This window comes from Camelus dromedarius, chromosome 2 (genome assembly GCF_036321535.1).
Source record: "Camelus dromedarius isolate mCamDro1 chromosome 2, mCamDro1.pat, whole genome shotgun sequence".
In the NCBI taxonomy this organism is placed as follows: domain Eukaryota; kingdom Metazoa; phylum Chordata; class Mammalia; order Artiodactyla; family Camelidae; genus Camelus; species Camelus dromedarius.
This window is the reverse complement of record NC_087437.1, coordinates 45863039-45883001: the sequence shown is the minus strand read 5'-3', so window position 1 is coordinate 45883001 and position 19963 is coordinate 45863039. Positions and strand designations below refer to the sequence as shown.

At 34.3% G+C, this 19963-nt stretch overlaps 1 protein-coding gene across 7 annotated transcripts in view; it reads left to right on the top strand.

Moving 5' to 3' along the window:
- TBL1XR1 (TBL1X/Y related 1) overlaps positions 1-17464 on the top strand; it is a 155573-nt gene extending 138109 nt beyond the window's left edge. For all 7 annotated transcript variants that reach the window (XM_031451376.2, XM_031451400.2, XM_064492896.1 and 4 more), the window contains 6 exons: positions 3126-3247; positions 3390-3464; positions 7493-7620; positions 8103-8268; positions 11460-11561; positions 12637-17464. In XM_031451376.2, the coding sequence (XP_031307236.1) occupies positions 3126-3247; positions 3390-3464; positions 7493-7620; positions 8103-8268; positions 11460-11561; positions 12637-12663 (620 nt within the window). In that variant the 3' untranslated portion in view covers positions 12664-17464. The remainder of the gene's footprint in view (positions 1-3125; positions 3248-3389; positions 3465-7492; positions 7621-8102; positions 8269-11459; positions 11562-12636) is intronic.
- Positions 17465-19963: the final 2499 nt, after the last annotated feature.

Sequence of the window (19963 nt, the reverse complement as noted above, 5' to 3'; positions counted from 1 at the left end):
CATAGAAATACCATATGACTCAGTAATTCTGCTGCTAGGTATATATCCAAAAGAGTTGAAAGCAGGTACTTGAACAGATTCTTGTATGTCAGTGTTCATACCAGCATTATTCACCAGAGGATGGGAACAACCTACTGTCCATCAGCAGATGAATGGATAAACAGAATGTAGTCTATAAGTACAATGCATTATTATTCAGCCGTAAAAATAAATGAAGTTCTGACACATGCTATAATACAAGAGAACTTGTACACATTATGCTAAGTTAAATAAATGAGACACAAGAGGGTAAAGAGTGTGGTTCTACTTATGTGAAGTAGTCAGAATAGGCAGATTCATAGAGACAAAAAGTAAAACTTTGAGATTATCAGGGGCTAGGAGGAGGGAGAAATTTAATTATTGCTTAATGGGTTGCAGAGTTTCTGTTTGGGGTGATGAAAAAGTTTTGGAAATAGTGGTGATGGTTGCACAACATTTTGAATGTATTTGATACCATTGAATTTTACACTTAATAAAATGACAAGTTTTATATATGACCACAATATTTTTAAATTATTAATATAACATACTAAAAAACCATTGAATTGAATTGCACGCTTTAAATGAGTGAAATTTATGTTACGTGAATTGTACCTCAGTGGAGCTGTTTATTAAAAAAAGCAAATGAATAATAAATGTTGTTTCCCCCTTTCCTTATAGGTTTGTTACCTTTTAAATTATGAAGGATGCATGGGTTAACAAAAAAATTAGAATTGGAGCACACAGAAATTTAATCTTAGCTCCAGGAATTTAAAAGATTGTGTAACCCTAGGCAAATAAAGTTTTCTTAGCCCCTTTCATCCCGTGTAAAAGGAGACAGTAGCACAAACACACCTCTCACACATTATCTATGTAAAAGTACATTTTATGTAAGAGACATGTTTCTATCCTGAAGAACCTGTGTTACCTAGACTCATCTTAGGAATAAATATAAAGCAAGGAGGTATATGGTCTTAGATTATACCAAACTGTGGTCGTTGTGTTTTAGGAGCCAGGTGTATCACAGAAGCATTAGTCCTGCAGCTCATGTTGTAGCATTCCCTAGCTTTTTCCAGTTATCTTTGCCTGGTTATACAGTTTGTTTCTGTTTTGTTCTGAACCTGATGGTGTATTTGTTTGAGAGCTACTTCTGATTTTCTTAGCCTCCTGTCTAATATTTCACAGATGGTTCTCTACCACATTAACACCTGGTGCAGCATGGCAGATCCTAGGCCTTTTGCATAGCATGTTGTTACACCTTTAATTGTCTTTTGAATTAGCTAGATTTGCAAGCCTCCCCACCCCGCCCTCCCCCCACCTCTTCTCAACACTAAAACAAATTATTTACCAAAGAAACGTTTTGTTAAGAATGTTTTTGAAATTATGTCTTAAGTAATAATATTTAATGTCAGAATGAAGGTGTTTTAGTTGCTGAATCCAATGCCAGGTACAAAAACAGAATCTAAACCAGGTAATCCCAGAAAGGGAATATAATACTAGGAAATAGTGGCAGAAGTATTGCCAAGAGTGAAAAATAGAGGAAGGTGAGGTAACCCAGAGTTTAACAACTGCGGTAAACCTGAGACTGTAGAGAAGATAGGATCCAACCACCCAGTGGGAATGAGGACTTTAGAGGAGAGGCTGCCTGGCAAGAACGGGCACCATGGAGTAGTCCTGTCACCACCAGAAGCCCAGCCTGCAAGAACGGTGACAGCGGAAGTGCCCGGCTGCTCTTTCCCCTGGCCCTGGGCTCATGGCAGTGTCTTCCCCTGGACGAACCCCTCTGGACACCTGCAGGCACAGGGGCCTGGGATGTGTGATTTGCAGGAGGCAGTCCCCTGGGGTCAGGGCACAGCAGGGCAAAGCGTGGTAAGGACTGGACCCAGGGTCATCTGCGCTGCTCTAGGAAGTTGTGATGCAGAGTCCACGCACAGTGCTCATCACAGTTGGACTGTATTTTTGTTTCCTGACTGATTTCCTCAGATTCTCCCAGAAGCAGACTTTGAGTGAAGTGATTTATTTAAAAATCCTTCCCAGGAGAAACAAGTGAGGAACTCTGTGTGGGAAGCAGAAGGGAAAAGCGGGAAGGAGCCAAGGAAGGGAGCAGTTTCTGGTGAAGAAGCCCAGTCCCATCCTGATCAGGCAGGGCCCTGGAGTGCTTGTTACACCTCAGGATCTGCCTCATCTTGAGCCAAGGGCGCTGATCTCCCCTTTACCCCGCTACCTACCGCCTGCTCTAAATCTGTTTTTTTTTTTTTTTTTTTTTTTTGGCATGCTTCTATTGCTTAACCCAATTACTTGCTATCATTACCTTAATCTGCATTGCTAATTATAGAGAGCCTTTGCACTATGCAGCAGGGGAAAATGAAAGGAAAGAATCTTTAATCATATCAGAGCTAAAATAAGTATTAAATGCCAGCTGGCTTTTGGGCCTCTGAGGTTTTAAATTCAATGATGTAGATTTTAAGAGGGATTTGACAAGAATCACCTAGAAGAAAATCTATTTGCGATTCATGGAATATTCCACTTATTAGCTGAGTAGATAATGGAAATGATAACTTACACAGTGTAACACCCGTCTAACTTGTAATTTACGAAGTACTTTTCATACGCATTATCTAACTTGGTTTTCACAATATCCTTCTGTACTAAGCTTAAAGGTTTTATCCGCCCCCCACCCCCCGCTTTTTTTAATTAGAAAAATAACATGCGAGGTTAGATGACTTGCTTAGGGCTCACTGGTTTTGGAGTGCCAGAACCAAGGCTGCTTATTCATTGAACATTCACAGAATTTGAGAAATAAAAGGAAGGTAAAGCATCACATTTAATTTTATCATTTTACAAATGAGAAACCAAGAATCCAGTGCTAGTAGTTTACAGAGTGGGTTCTAAGGAGCCCTAATCTCCTGGTAACTAGGCCAGTGTACTTTCTGCTGGATAGCTAAACTGAAATTTATTAATATTTGTGATGTTTAGATACTGTGATTTTTAAAAATTCTGTTAGTATCTTTAAAAAGTATAAAGTGAAATATTTAGATTCCTATTAGTGTTCTTAATGATTTCAGTACATGCAGACTGAATGCAAACCTCACCTTTTTTCTTTTTAGCACCAGCGTTGGATGTTGATTGGCAGAGCAACAACACCTTTGCTTCTTGTAGTACAGATATGTGCATTCATGTCTGTAAACTAGGACAAGACAGACCTATTAAAACATTCCAGGGACACACGGTGAGAAACCTTTATTCCCTCCTTCAAAGTGATCATGATGAATAAGTAATGTTTCAGAGTGGTTTTGAAGTAAGTATGTTTAATACCCGAAGAGTAGCCAAGTCTATAAAGTGAAAATGTCTGTATTTACTGTTATTTTTAGAATGAAGTAAATGCTATCAAATGGGACCCAACTGGCAATCTCCTGGCCTCCTGTTCTGATGACATGACTTTGAAGGTAATTCAGACAGTAGGAAGGAATGGTGTGCAGTTACACAGTGAGACTGCTCTGGCTGTTTTAAGATTGTCTAGAATGTCTTTTGTAATTTATTGATACTTAAATGTAGCTAAGGACTTACTCTACTTTTTAATGATCATTGTTTTTTATATTTTCTTTTGTGAATTATTTCAGATGTTTGAATATAGCAAATAAGTTATATTTTAAAAAATGACTATAATGGGAATTATAATACTAAGGTTTGTGCTGTTATAATTTGTCTTCACTATTAGAAAGTCATATATTGGTACATGTAAAGATCTGACTCATAAGTAGTGAAGATCTTTGTAGTATTCACGGGTTTGACTGAAATTCTGCGAATTGTATTAATTTGATTTTGCTGTGGTATGAACATGTATAACCCTTGCTGGGAAACTGGTACGTAGCAGAGAATCATTTAACTGGTGAGTGAGCCTAGCTGACGTGTCAGTATCCACATCTCAACCTTCATTTATGCTTTTCTTGTTGTGTTAACTAAAAGCAAAACTAATACCTTGCCCCTTCACACATCACACACCAGCGTTAGAGGGGAGAAAAAGCATTTTGAGATAAAGAACAACCTAATACTAACCTTCTGAATTAATGATGCTTGAGCCCTTTCTTTCATCATGCTAAGTCTACTGAAAATAACTTACCTTTGACTTTGCAATGCCATTGACTGCAGACGTAATGACCCTTACCAGTAGGATACTCATGGGGGAAACTGCTTTTTCTCTTCCCATGAGCAGACTAAATATAACCTTGGTAAACCTGATGGTTTTTTTCTTTAAATACCTGCTATGTTTTTAAGTTAGATAGGTGATTTTCCTCAAGCCTGGGCTCCCTTGCAAACATTGCTAGTAAAAATACTTTTCTTCACACTTACGTTTGTGAGATTGCTTTGCACACACACATATTTAACACTTATCAAATGGAGGGGCTTCTGGAACAGAGTATGGCCCATATGAGGGAGTGAAAGAAGGCCCATGGCGAGAGAGCCCACTATCAGGGGTTGAGTTGCAATTAGAGAAGTTTAAACTAGAAAGTGGTAGAGAGCTTTTCTTTGTTCTAAGAATAGTAAAAGGTCATAGAATTTTAAAGCAGAAACTAGAAGGATGGATAATGTCTAGTGAAGCCATGTTCTGCAAACAGGGAACAGCAGATTAGTGAGGAGAATGTATACAACTTGTACAGTGCTTTTGAGTCATGGAAGTGAAGATGCTAGATGGATCTGATGCTCAGAGAACAGCTCTAAGCTTGACATAAAATTTAGGGAATTCTCAGCAGATTCTCGGGTGGTCATTCAAAGCCATGAGCATGGACAAAATTGTGTAGGTAGAAAGTATAGAGTAAGAGAAGATGAAACCTAATACAGTCTTAAGAAACATCAACATTTACCAGCTCAAGAGAAATGAGCTTCCAAAAGGAAACCTTAGAAGGAATGACCTCAGTGGAAACTGTAAAGAGTATTTCAAGGAAGGTAATGGTTTAGAGTGATCAGTAGTATCAGTGCTATTGAAAGGTCAAATGAAATATGTTTTGGAAACATACTTTTTGGATTTATTTACATGGAGTTATATATACCTAGGATACAAAAACATTATGATACTGCTTTGTTATCTCTTACTAGTTATATTGCAGAAGTGTGAAGCCTGGCTAATGTTTTTTGAAGTATAGTTTGTTACAATGTTGTATTGATTTCTGGTGTACAGCATAGTGATTTATTTACACATACATATATATTCCTTTTCATATTCTTTTTCATTAAAGGCTATTACAAGGTATTGAATATAGTTTTCTGTGGAAGCCCAGCTAATTTTGTTTGTTTGTAGGCACTTGGGTTTGGTGGGAGTTTTTTGTTTGTTTTTGTTGTTGTTGTTTTGTTTTTAAGGTTGAATTTATTAATTTTTTTACTTCTCTAATTAAAATTTTTGCAAGAGGGGAGGTAATTAGGTTTATTTATTTATTTATTTACTTTCTAAGTGGAGGTACTGGGGATTGAACTCAGGACCCTGTGCATACTAGGCATGCACTCCACCACTGAGCCATACCTCCCCCTTGGGTTTGGTGTTTATTTGTATTTGGCAAGACTCATCCACCCCATGTCTTTATTGAGTGATTTTTGTCAGAACTATTCTTGGTGTACATTTCTCTTAATTTTTGCTCAAAAATAATGTGAATTTTTAATCTATAAGCATAGGTGTGTTATCAACTCAAGAAAGGCTTGTTCTCTACTCACCATTTTAACTATTGCTTTGTTAGTTTTCATGGTTTCTTCTATATGAAACTTCTAAAATTTTTTAAATTTTATTATGGTAGGAACATATAACATGAGATCTGTTCTTTTAACAGATTTTTAAATGTACAGCTCAGTATTGTTATCTGCAGGCACAGTATTGTATAGCAAATCTCTAGAACTGATATTTTATACTTGTTGGTTAGCAACTCCCCCTCTCCCCAGCCCCTGACAACCACCATTCTTTTCTTGGCTTCTATAAGTTTGACTCTTAGATGCCTAATGTAAATGGAATCATGCAATATTTGTCCTTAAGATTCATTCATGCTGTCATATATTACAGGATTTCCTTCTATGTTAAGACTGAATAATACTCCACTGTATGTACATATGTTGTGTGTGTATACATTTTCTTTATCCATTCATCCATTGATGGACACTTAGGTTGTATCCATATCTTGGCTTTTGGTAATAGTGCTGCAGTGAACAAGGGAATGCAGATACTTCCTCAGGATCCTGATTGCAATTTTTTTGGATATTCATAAGAAGAATTGTTGGATCATATGGTAGTAGTTCTTAAAATCTGGGGCAGAACCTTCATGTTGGTTTTTCATGGCAGCTATACCATTTTGCATTCACATCAGCAGTGTACAAGGGATCCAGTTTCTCCACATCCTTGTCAACATTTATTGTATTCTAAAAATTTATAGTAGCCACCCTAACAGTTGTGAAGTGATACCTCCATTGTAGCTTTGATTTGCATTTCCTTGATGATTAGTGACAGTGAGCATCATTTCATACACCTATTGCCCATTTATATATCTTCTTTGGAGAAATGTCTATTCAAGTCCTCTGCCCATTTTTAAATTGGGTTATTAGGTGTTTTTGCTGTTGAGTTGTAGGATTTCCTTATGTATTTTGGAAATTAACTCCTTACTGGATATATGGTTTGCAGTATATTCTCTCATTCCATAGGTTGCTTTTTATTTTATTATTTCCTTTGCTGTGCAGAAGCTTTTTAATTTTACATAGTCTCACTTGCCTTTTTTTTTTTTTTTTTTTTTTTGCTTTTGTTGCCTATGCTTTGGGGTCAGCCTGAATCATGTTAGTATTATCTGTATGCTGCTTATCTATTTTACCTTCTCCATTGCAAAATATTTCCTGATACTAAATTCTAAGAGGGATTTGTAAGGTAGATCTTTTGTTTAAAAGACAGCATAAAAACTAATGCCTTAAACATTTTAGGATCGTTACCCAAGGAACTTAGTGAATATTGAAGTTTGTGCCATCTGAAGCTATCAGAAGTAATCTTAGCCACTATATATAAAAACAGATTAAAAAAACAAATTTATTCTGTGTAGCACAGGGGACTATATTTAATATCTCATAATAACCTTTAATGAAAAAGAATATGAAAACAAATATGTGTATGTAGATGCATGACTGGGATACTGTGCTGTACACCAGAAACTGACACATTGTAACTTACTGTACTTCCAGGTTTAAAAAAAAATGATTTTAGGACTATAGTTAGTTTAATCCTGAAGCCTCACAATAGTGAATATTTAGAAAGGACTTGATGCTTATTTGTCATTTTAGAAAGATAAATGTTAAATATATTCTCCTACATTTTAATTTCTTTGCAAGTATTCCCTTAATCTCTGTAATCGTGCTTCTGGTTGCACTGCTTATATTTTGCACTGGGAAAATAGTATTATAAATGTATCCTTTGTATGGAAGAATAATTACATACTTTTTTTTCTTTTTTGCTTAGATATGGAGTATGAAACAAGACAATTGTGTCCATGATTTGCAAGCACATAATAAAGAAATTTATACTATCAAGTGGAGTCCAACAGGGCCAGGGACAAATAATCCAAATGCCAACCTTATGTTAGCAAGGTAACATTTCTGTTTTACTTTTCCTTTTATGAGTCTTTGAAAGTTTCTTATAAGTATGACAGAAAATTATATCTGGAGATATCAAATATTTACTGATATCAAATACTATTTTAAACCAAGTAATTGAGATACAGTACCATAAAGCTTTTTCAGCATCTTTTTAGAAAGATAAAGTTAAAAATATGTTCAGTACAGTGTTTCAAAACTATGGGTCAATATAAAGAAATTATTTAAAGAGCAAAGGAATACAGTGAATTAGTTCGTTTATGTTTTCCTGTTCCGGAACTTGGAGATGCCGTTAATTAAGCTGCTTTTTTTCCTGTTAGCTGTGTTTCCAGAACATTTCCTTCCTAACAGCACGGTCTGTTTCTCATGAGGAATTGTGGCTGGCTATTAAGAATGGCTGAATATTGTAGATTGGGGGTGGGGCTAAGAGTATATTTTATTAATTATAAAATCTTTTTTTTTTTCTCCCTTGTCAGTGCATCCTTTGATTCTACTGTTAGACTATGGGATGTAGACCGAGGAATTTGCATCCATACTTTGACAAAACACCAAGAGCCTGTGTACAGTGTAGCTTTCAGTCCTGATGGCAGGTATCTGGCAAGTGGTTCTTTTGACAAGTGTGTGCACATCTGGAACACACAGGTATGTATGAGTTATTGAAATAGTCAAGTAGTCTTATATTGGCAAGAAGCATTTGCCTATCTATACGAATATTTTCTTCACTTTTGGTTATCATTCCTTTTGTGACATTAATTCAATTCTTAGTTTTTAAATGACTATTTTTGAGGAGAATTTACGGCTTAGTAAAGATTAAGACCAACTGAAGTTACACTTTCATAGTGTAGACTAGAATTTAAAGATCAATTTAGATTCTCTGTTTTATCTTTACGACAGTTTTGCAAACATAAAATGTTAGAGTTTAGGATGCATTTATTTAGCTAAATGATATTATTTCTTTATTTTCTAAAATAATTATCTTTGAAGGAAGTATGTATGAGCAGTAAAAAAAAATACACTAAAGGACAAGATTTTATGCTTGAACACATGATTTATCAGAAACAAACTTAAAACTATACTACCTTTTTAGGGATAATGCTACGGAGATCCTTTCTTGAAAGTGGAGAAAACGTCCTCTTTTTGTTTTTTATCTTAGTGTTTTGGTTTTTATGTGCCGTGTATTCTTTGGTAGCAGTCATGCGAGTTTCCCTGCCACACCCCTCCCCACCCCCCATTCTCCCTTCTGTGATGAGATCTTTGCTGGTTGTAGTACACACATACTGAGTTACTGTGGACTGTCTTTCTATAGTTGGTCAGACTATTTTGCAGAAGTCATTTTCAGATACTGTTTTTTGATTAAGTTACACATTCAAATGTTCAAAAAACCTCCCAAACGCTGTAAAAAGGTATACACTGAGAAGTCTTGCCCTCATTTTTTTTTTCTTGATCCTCTGTAGGTAACTTTTTTTATTGGTTTCTCTTTTATTCTTCTTGAGTTTTTTGGTAAAAAAAAAGCATTATGATGTTTTAACTTTATACTCCCACTGTCTAGTGTTTTCATTTGTATTTTTAACTCCCTTAAAATTGGTTTTCATGTATGGTGTGAGGTAGAGTTCTAATTTTATCTTTCTGTATGGATAGCCACTTGTAGCAGCAAAGCTTACTGTTCCTTTACTGTTTCATGATGTCAGTTCTTTCATATGCTGAGTTCTTGTGTGGTTTATTCATAGATTGTTGTTTTCCACTGATTGATAAATTTGTATGTACATGCATCATTAGCTTAGTTTTAGTAACTGTGACTTTGTAAGTCCCCCATACCAAGTCTTTTTCCCCCCCTTCACTAAAGTTCTAACAATTTTTTCATAAAGATCTTTTTTCTTAATTTTTTCTGAGGTACCTTATGGATTTTATTGTTACCATGAATAGCATCTTTATAACAATATATTCATTTTACTTATTGATGGTTGCTCCCGTTTGGAACATTATAAATTTTGGCATATTGATATTTAATCCATCATCCCTTCTGAGCTCTCTTAATTACTTTTAATGGTTTATATTTCCTTAGCTTTCCTTTCAAATTAACCTTTCTGTTGTGATTGAATAGCAGAAGCTTTTTTGATACAATCTATAGATAACCTGCCTTTTGTATACATTTTCCATCACTCATTTACTCCATTTTGACTCCATTTTAAGTAAATCAATTTAAAAAAAATTTTGTTATAGAACTGTAAAGTTCTAATGGAAGATACTGCTTGACTTTTAAGGGCATTTGAGCAACTATCCATCCGTACTGTTCTGTTGTATCACTATCGTGTATTAAAATGTCATTTTACTTTTTTTCTTCTACGTTTGAAAATAGTAAAATGCATCTTGTGAGTTTTTAGTGTAGAGAAAGGCATTATCTTTTTGTTGCATATACATGTAGTTTTTTTCTTTCATTACTTGAATAATATGTTACCTAAGTATTTGGCAGGTAGGTTGTTACAGTCTAGTCTGAACACAGATTTGAGTAGATGCTAATGATCCTTTGGCATTTGTTAATGTGATAGCTCTGGCTTGTTGACCATACTATTTTGGTTCATTTAAAGCCTAATTCAGGCTTAGAAATTGGTAAGTACTATTGAAAGGAAGTTTTGATTTTTTTTTTAAATCCCAAAGTTGACTGTCCTATAGATTTTACTTTCTGTACATCAGTGGAGTTTAGATAATGTTGGTGCCACTCCCTTCTCTCCTAATTAACTGTAGATACTTAAGACCTACTATACTCATACTTTCTCATGAATCTCTTAACATTGTGGGAAATTTTAGGTTGGAGGGGTGGGGGATGACTGTTGGGCCTTCCCAGTGTGACCAGCTGTAGCAGTGCATCTGTGGTTTCTGCAGTATTACCAGACAAGAGGAAAGCAGGGGGAAATGGTCACCAGCTCAGTGATTAGCTCAGGGCTGGCTGTCTCGGAAGGTATTTACAAGATACGTGTCTTGCTGCTAGGTTGTTTTTAGATAGTTATGCTACTTCTAGTTGGATTTTTTTAGGTCACTGTAAAGCTGAGAGATACTTTTCTGATTTATCAGGGCAGATCACTAGAATCTATTTTTCATTGTTCAGTTTCTCACAGCAGAACCTGTGACCTTTGACCTGCTTAATGACTAATTTCCTAAGATAATACATTTTTGTACTCAGTTTTAATTATCGAATGGCAGCTGAATGATTTTGGTTTCCATTGCTGAAGGAATAAAATAATTTAGTTATGTTTATGACTCAGCTTTAATTGATGAAATTGTTAGTGTTCCTGGTTGTACTTTTTTTTTAAGTTATAACATCTTTTAATAATACTGTACATACATTCTTTTACTTCTTTTATAATTCCACTAGCTTAGGGATTAGTCAGTAAATATGGAGTAACAGACTTACACTGGAATTGCCTTTACTAGTTTATTATACTTCCTCTTTAGGATGTTTTGTCAAGAGATTCTGACTTAATTTTGTTTCTCTATAATTTGGCCAAACTCATGCATACTTCAGCAACAACAGTTTATTTCAAGTCATGCATTGAATGTTTACTTCTAGCCATTGTTAACTGTCAAAGAGGCCACAGATAACTTAGCTAAGGATGGTTATCAGTACTGGAGAAACTGTGTGTGTGATCTGTTCAGAGCAGGCTGGTGTTATCTTTTTATAGAAGGATCATCGTATTATGTATCTAATATTTCAGAACTTGTGTTTATTTCAGAGTTGGTTTGCTAGAAGTAAACCCACACAATATTTAACCTCCATATTTGGACATATATAATAATATATTTTATCATTTTTGAGATTCTGTTTTTCATTATTTTAGACAGGTGCTCTAGTTCACAGCTATAGGGGAACAGGTGGAATTTTTGAAGTTTGTTGGAATGCAGCAGGAGACAAGGTTGGAGCCAGTGCATCAGATGGTTCAGTAAGTATACTGAAGTGTTTCCAAAAGCAGCTGTGTGTGTGTATTTGTGTATATACGTAGTGAATAGATGTGGCTTACTGTGGTAGTGTCTGCAGAAGTGTTAAAATACATTTTATGATATGGTATTGATCTTTTTTACTGAGGGCTCTGTACTTTTCATGTTCACTTTATGCAAATAATGTAAACAGAATTTAGGCCATCTATGCCAGAAGAGTGCTTTCACAATCAAGAAATGGGCAGTTATTTTTAATGTAAACCTTCATCAGTGAAATTAAATATAGCAGAGTACCACTCTGAGAGAGATTTGAATTTATAATGCCTATTTCTACCTTCTCTTCCTTAAAGAAGAGTGTTGGTGGCCCAGGGAAGGGAGAATAGAGGCAGTTGAGTCTGCATTGAGAAATGTGTGATACTGAGACACTTTCAGGATACGCCTGGCCAACTGTTTACAGAAATACTAGTTACGGCTTCCAAAGTTCTGAAAGCAAAGAGAAGATGTAAAGGATATAGCCATTAGCTGTTTACTGAAGCAACAGTTTTAATAAAATCAGTAGTGTCTCATTAAGGTCCAAGAGATAGAAAATGGTCTGTTTTGAGCATGTTTTTTCCTACTTTTTAATTAACAGAGAGTAAATCTTCAAAATTTTAGCCATGGTTCTTCTTCTGTAGCATTAGTTCCTAGTTGTTTCCTTCTTGTACTTTCAGACAATTTGTGATTTTTAAAAAAATTTTTTATTGAATTATAGTCAGTTTATAATGTGTCAGTTTCTGGTGTACAACATAATACTTTAGTCATAGAGGAACATACATATATTTGTTTTCGTATTCTTTTTTGTTATAGGTTACTACAAGATGCTGAATATAGTTTCCTGTGCTGTACAGTATAAACTTGTTGTTCATCTGTTTTATATGTATTATGTGATTTCTGTTGGTGTCCACTGCTGTGATTGCTTTTAGTTTACCAGTTTCGTGAACTTGGAACTAAGAAATAGATTCCAAACAGTTCTATTGAAAAGTTAAACTAAAAAGGTGCAATGGAATTGTTTACACACGTGATTATTTTACTTTCTTACAGGTTTGTGTATTAGACCTTCGGAAATAGCGCTACTAGTTGGAAGCCATGGACCGACTATGAATGTGTACATAGCCAAAATGACTGTCCCTGACCCAAGTACTGCTATAGTCCTTCTTGAACCATGGCCAGTCCACTACAGCCAAATCTAAAAGAAATATATACATGCAGTGTATATAAACAAAATTGCACCCTGAAGATGACAGAATTTTGTCACAGCTTGTGAATTCTGTTCACCAAGTGCTGGAATCTAATCTGCTGTGCCCCTAAAATAGCATTTAGAAGTTTTGGATATGAAAAACAGAAGAGAGAAAAAATATGCGTTATAAAAGCAGCCCATACATGTACCAGTTTTTGGATACTAATGACAGCCTTGTTTCTCCCCTTTGAATCAGCAGACACCATGGATTATATTCTTTTTTCCCTTCAGTAGTTTAGCAGTTTGTATGTACAGAGGAAATGGACTTACAAAAACTTGCAGCAGTAGTTTGTTCTTGCTTTTAAACTTCGTTTTTGGTTTAGTTTATGGATGCATGAAGTAAGGGAGTGAATCTGTTTCTTGTTTATATTTTTTTCACCTTTTAAACAAAAAAAAAATCTTAAAAATATTTTAATGCATTCTTTTGAAGAGATAGATGTTTGGTACATTTTATGGCTCCCAGAGCATATATTCAATTGGTGCATGTTGTGGAAGGGGGAATTGGAAATTAAATGGAACTATATGACTTTGGTCATGTCAATCTGTAAGACACATCAGTAAAAGGGTATTATGCTCTGTTGGGTATTTTGTTTGTTTTTTTGTTTGTTTTTTTTTGCTTCTTTTTTTTTGTGATGTGGCTTAAATGCAATAGTTTCTTTTTTGGGACATATTTCTGCCAATTAAAAGACTAGAAGGGCACAATTTTTTTTTAATACCATAGAGAAGATGCATAAAAGAAATCTTCTGATATCTGTAGCCATAACTAAATTATGGTTAAAATGTGCACTATTGTGAAAAGGAGCAAAGTAGCTTTGGGGATTTTTTGTTGTTTGTTTGTTTCTTTTGCTTTGTTTTTTAAGAGATTAAAATGTTTCTGGATAAGGATTAGCTTCTCAAAGTGTCCATCATTCTGTGTAGAAGCTTAAATATGTAATGTAACCAAACTCCAGTATTAAAAATCTCTCATGTTATTTTTCTTTATACAAAGCAAGATAACGGCATATAACACTGCCATTACATGGCAAAATGTTTGCTACCTTAGTTTAAAAACAATCTTTAAAACGAAAGACTTGCTTCAAGATGTTTTTAAATAGCAGTGATTCAAATTTTTTTTTTAAAAAAGTATAATTGCACTAACTTCCCTGCTGCTCTGATTCTGCGTTTGTGGTACTTGTGACTACATTTTTTCAAATATAGATAGAGTTAAGCTGCTATTTTTTTGTTTTTCAGTAATCACTACTATATCATGTCTTTTACTCTGTTTATAATATCACGTATTTTCTTAAAGATGTAGGTATCAGATCAAACCTCTTGTGCTCATGCAACTAAAAGCTAAAATATACAGAATTTATAAATGATAGCATGGGACTGTTTATATGTATGATTAACAGGGTTTGTCATGATTAATGTAATAATCCAGAAGTGTCAATTTTGAAGAGAATAGTTGTCAAATTTATATCTCAAAGATTTCAATTAAGGAATATCATTTGTTATCAAGTTTAGCAAATTTATAACACTATTTCTGTCACTAATTATTTTTAAGCCATTACTGCTAAAATTTTAACCTGTGTTTTAAGTTTGAGTAGAAACTGATTTAACCCAAGTAATTCAGCTTTGATTTTCAGCATTTGTTGTTTTGCTATTTTTACAAAACAGCACTGATTGAAGCAAGTCTTGGTTTACTAAGGTAGGATAGCATTTGCTATTGGTAAAGAGAATAAATACACTTAATTTCACTATACATTGTTATATGTACCCCAGTTGTTGTTAGTGGGGACTATGATACTGTAATAATATTTTTTAAAATTTACATCCAGAGAGGCAGTCATTCATGATGGTTTTGTGCCAGCTGTTCTTAGGGTTTTGGATCACATTATAGATATTTAGAACTATTACCCTGTGACTTATGTAGGAAACCTAATATGCTGAGTATCTGGCACTTGAAATCCTGCTTTTATTGCTGGAGGTCCACATCTGTGGTTGACCTCTATTGTTGTTTTAAAAAAAATAAAAATAAAAAAATCTGTGCAATAATTTTTAAATGTGCTCCCAGGAATAGACACAAATGTTTTGAGTATGTTTAAGCTGCATTTTCCTTTAGCGATGCATTTGTCAATTGCACTGAATTTAAATCTGAAAGTCAGAGGTGATTATTGATAGAACTTTTTGTATTTTGATAATGGACAATTTATTCATTTGCATACAGTTATTGACCTTTTTTTTTCCCAACTGATTGAAAGATAGTCGAGAAGTTCTGCAGTATAGCTGCCCAGATAGACAGCTACATGTTTATGGTATTGTCATCTTTTCTTTCTTTCTGTTTTTTAATCTTTAGCTATTTTACTTAAGCATAATAGCCACAATAGGACATATAAAAGATTATAAATACAGAGCTTTATTATCCTGAAGTCTTGGGTCTTTTAAGTGCAAACTATCAGAAAGGTATCCATTCTGTAGGCGTGGGTTCTTTATGAGCATTCAGTTGTTTCTTTTTGCTGCTGTTCTCAAGTCATCATTGCCTGCTGATGTGCCACGATGCTGCTCCAGTAGACAAAAGTAAGATTGCCTCTAATTTGAGCAGTAACATGATTATAAGAGACCAAGTTTCACAGCCTGTAAAGTTCTATGTTTGAGGTTCTTGCTTCTTTTTCCTTCATTTTTTTCCCCTCTGAGAACTTATTTCTGAAGATCTTTTGATTCCAGTAGGTTTTCTGTGGTATTCATTATATATCATTGTTGTATAGGCTACTGTAAGAAACTTGTAAGGAAAAATAGAAAGGGAAACTTGAATGAATAGAATATTCTTGATTAAAATAGAGTAAAAAAAGAGCAGCTGTCACTCTTAAACATCTAAAGGAATATCTTTTTCTTCTCCATGTGGGAAAATCCCGTTAAGTTCTTATATTTATTCCATTCCCAATTTCCTGTCATTGATCAGGTATCATCATTGACTTTCCAGTGACTTTTAGAAGTGGTAAGTTTTAATTTCCTAATAGGTCTTAGAGTGTATCGAATTCTGTTTTAATTAATTATTCTCTAGGTAAGTATGTTTTAGGATTAAACACCTTTTACAGATACTGAAAGTGCCTCCTTTTGTGGTGTAAAAAAACAAATTATGGTGCAAAAAGTAATCATTAGATTGAATTACATGAAGGTTTTTTGCTTTTTGACATATAAAAATGTCAAGAGAAAGGCCAAAGATTTGTACTTTTTCACTTAACTTATAAAGCACTCCTTTTTTTCCTTAAACTTATTTCTGTCAAATTAGATTTAATGAGAGAGTACTATTTTTAAGGAGCTATCTGTTTATGTAGAATGATTTTGTTAAGAGTAATGTAAACTATTACTGAGTAGAGGCCTGAAGAGGAGTATGCATTTTTGCTATTTAAAGGAATCACAAATGGCCATTCTTATATCAGCAAAAATGTTGTTTTACTAGATAAGCAGGAAAAAAAGATCTCAAATGCAGTGCGATTTACTCTTTTCAAAACAGTTTTCATTTACTGAAATACATTGTACATTTCCATAGTACCTGGATTTATTCTCACATGCTAAGGGCGGTACTTGCATTTGGTGAATTACTGTTGACAGTTTCCACAGAAATCCCATTTCAGTGGACCAACATTGTGGCATGGCAGCAAATGCCAGCATTTTGGGGAATAGCAGCAAATCTATAAGAGACCCTGGTTGGTTTGGGGTGTGGGGTGGGTTGGTTTGTTTGTTTTTCTTCTGAATCAGCAGGGATGGAAGGGGAATAGGGAAGTTATGAATTACTCCTTCTGATAGTAGCTCTGAAGCGTCACATTCAATATCAATTTTTTAAAACATGATTCTAGTTAAATGTAGAAGAAAGAGACAAAAAAAGAGGAAGTGTTCACTTTTTAATACACTGATTTAGAAAATTGATGTCTTATATCAGTAGTTCTGAAGTATTAATAGCATTCTTTATTTCTGCCTTTATGTTGACAGTGTTGAAGCAGGGTGAATAACTAGGGCATATTTTTTTTTTCCTAGTAAGCTGTTTCATGATGTTTTCTTTGGAGTTTCTGGATAAGTTCAAGAAAACATTCTGCATGTTGTATTTAGTCTGATGTACTTATCCATCTCATTAAAAACAAAAACACACAGACTGCATTTTGTAGCTCTGTAATCCCTAAATACAGAAGTAATTTTCTTCTTTCCTGACTTTGACATTGTAGTTATAATGTTCTAATTTTTTATTTTTTACAAATCCTTTGGGTCTAATTCTGTGAGCCTACCTATAGCACTGGATTAAAATGTCTGCATCATTTCTTTAGTTATCCAGTTAACTTTAAAACTGTTGTAAAAGTGTAAACCAGCCCATGACAGTTTTTGTACCTGTTTAAGAACTTTATTGTTCAGTTTTCATGATTATTGTGTGAGGAAGACTGATAGAGATGTTCTATGCTGTCCTGGACCATGTTAATTACACTTCTGATGTATTTTGGTTCCACATCACAATGATTTGTCCCCAGTGACCCTTTTATCCTTTCTAGGCACATTTTTTTGTTGTTGTTGTTGTTGCAGTTTCCCTTTGCATTGTATTGCTTTGACAACTGTAATTTGAATCAGATCTGAAAGAGGTCCAGAATAAAATATATTTTGATATTATGTTGGCTGTGTACATATATAAAACCTTTGATATCTATCTAGTTTGTACAGACTGTTCGGTAGTCAAGTAAAGGGAGAGGGATGCTATTTCCTGTTTACAATTTCTTGTTTACAGTTTAATTACAGTTACTCCTCCAGTGTTCTTTTGTAGAATAAACTGTTCTGCTCTGAGTTAGCTTCATAACATATATAACACATCTGTTATCCCACATTGGTGTTACAAATGATAGCAGCTTACCATCAGAACCTAAACGACTGTATTTCATAAATATATTGTTTTACAAGATAGACACTTAAAGTAAGCCCATAGATAAAATTTTGCTATTTTATTACTTCTCGTAGGAGATGACTTTTTAAATGAAGGGATTATTTACTATTTTTATTAAAGAATAATAGAGCATTTAATCAGCTAAGGAATAGCAATTACTTTTAAATTATTTTGAAAAATCAATATTGTACTTAAAAGACATTGTTTCACATAATCAAACTAACAGGTTCATTTGCTTAGTGTGCGTTTGAGCACAAAACAGTATGTATGTGTTGAAGATTTTTAGGACAGGATGCTCAACTTCCTTAATGACATTTTTCCTTCATGTAAACCTATTGTAGTTTAATAATTTTCTTCCTTAGCTAGTGGCTTTGGTTGCTAACAAACTTTATAATCTGAGAAGAAAGATACTAGGCACCTTCCAGGTTTAATTAAAACCAACTCCTTTAGTGTTACTTGAAGACTTTTTTAAAGAATCATTGAGTGTGTTTTTTGTTTTCCTTTGTTTTTTGAAAACTTGTGTTTTCCAGGTCTTCTACATTTCCCTTCCATTTCCTTAAGCAGAAACTACTTACAGGCATAGCCTTGTCATGTTTTATTAAATGATAAGCTACTGGAGTTGCTGGAACTTTCTGACAGCCTTTCATTTTCAGAGGGTTAACATTTATTGCATGGCATAGATTGTTAATGCTGTTTTGCATTTTACACTTTCCCCAAAAGTTCTGGACAACTAAGGATTATAATCTGTATAAGCTTGAGGTAAAATAAATCAATCTGAGTAGTTATAGAAGGGTTTTTTGAAGTTTCATAGTTCTTATACTTACAGTAGATCAGATTTCTTACCTATTATAATACATAGCAGATCAAATTAAAGTTTACTGTCTCCCTAGTATATACATTTGCAACATGCAGCGGAGGAAAAGACACTATGGACAGTAGTTTTCTGGTGCCTTTCTCTGCTGTACCAAAGCTCTCTTGTCAACAATGAAATGTTAACCCTATGCTACTTTTTCTGCATGTTTCTTCTCTTCAAATGTCATATCTCAATGCTTACTTGTCCTAACTTGTAATATTTTTGTATTAAATTTTTTAGGAGTTCCTTGTAATTTCTTTATAATTTAAAATATATTAAACACAAAGTGTTTAGTAAAGTTCAGAAGACATTAATGTTTCTTGGTCATTGGGTTTGTATGATCAATTGTGCAAACAATTCACATTTTAAGAACTAGGACCACTGGGGTGTAATCTAAGAAATCACAGAAAAAGATACTACAATTCTGTTAAAAAATTTTTAAAATCTTAGTTTGTTATACAGTCCAGTGTCAGAGCGGGCTGCTTTAAGAGCTCCTGCACTACCAGAAATAGCAAAATCATAGGTCAGAGAGCTGCTGGAGTCAGGCACTGAATGGATACCTCAAGGAGTCAGCTCTTCCATTGAAAATGCAGTCACACTGAATTCAGTCTGAGATGTTTGAAACATTTCAGATGTTTGAAAACATCCGCTTCTAGGGTCTGACACATTTAAATTAGGGGATTTTGAGACGTCTACACATTTTCAGGTCCTTTTCCACATAAGCTTTTAGTGGCTTAATTTACTTAACACTACTAAGCTGATTTTCCATCTTGGGTACCTGAGGAGCAGAATACCTCAGGACAAGGAATAGCTGAAACTCCTAGCAGAGTTGCAGTTCTGCACGGATATCATGATGAAGGCCAAGAATCATCAAATAAGTCAAAATGAGTTTAATATGACATAAAAAATTAGCTATGTAGTATATTTTAAAATATTTCCCATGAAGTGGTTGAAATATTTTAGCATGTGGAAATAAACTTAAGTTTGAAGTTGGACAAATGTGTTGAAATAAATGAAGTCTGTTTGCTAAATCAAGACTAAATTAGAGGTAAGTAAATTTTATTTTTTAAACAATGTTTCTTTGCCTAGAGTTCGTTAGTACCCTTTTTAAAGTAAAATGCCTGGTCCTACCTTAATCTCCTGGCTAATATGATAGCACTAGGTATGTGTGCTTTTTTTTTTTTAAATATCTTGTATGTGTGCCGTAGACAAAGGTGAAGAAAGGTGGAGAAGGAAGAAACTGTATCATTGGCTTACTGTGTTTTTATCAGTAAGTACATGCTTGTAAAGATACTGAAAAAATTCCCATTTTCAAACACCCAGCCAACTCCTCTGTGGTTACACTGTTAACACTTTGGTATGTGTCTTTTCAAACACT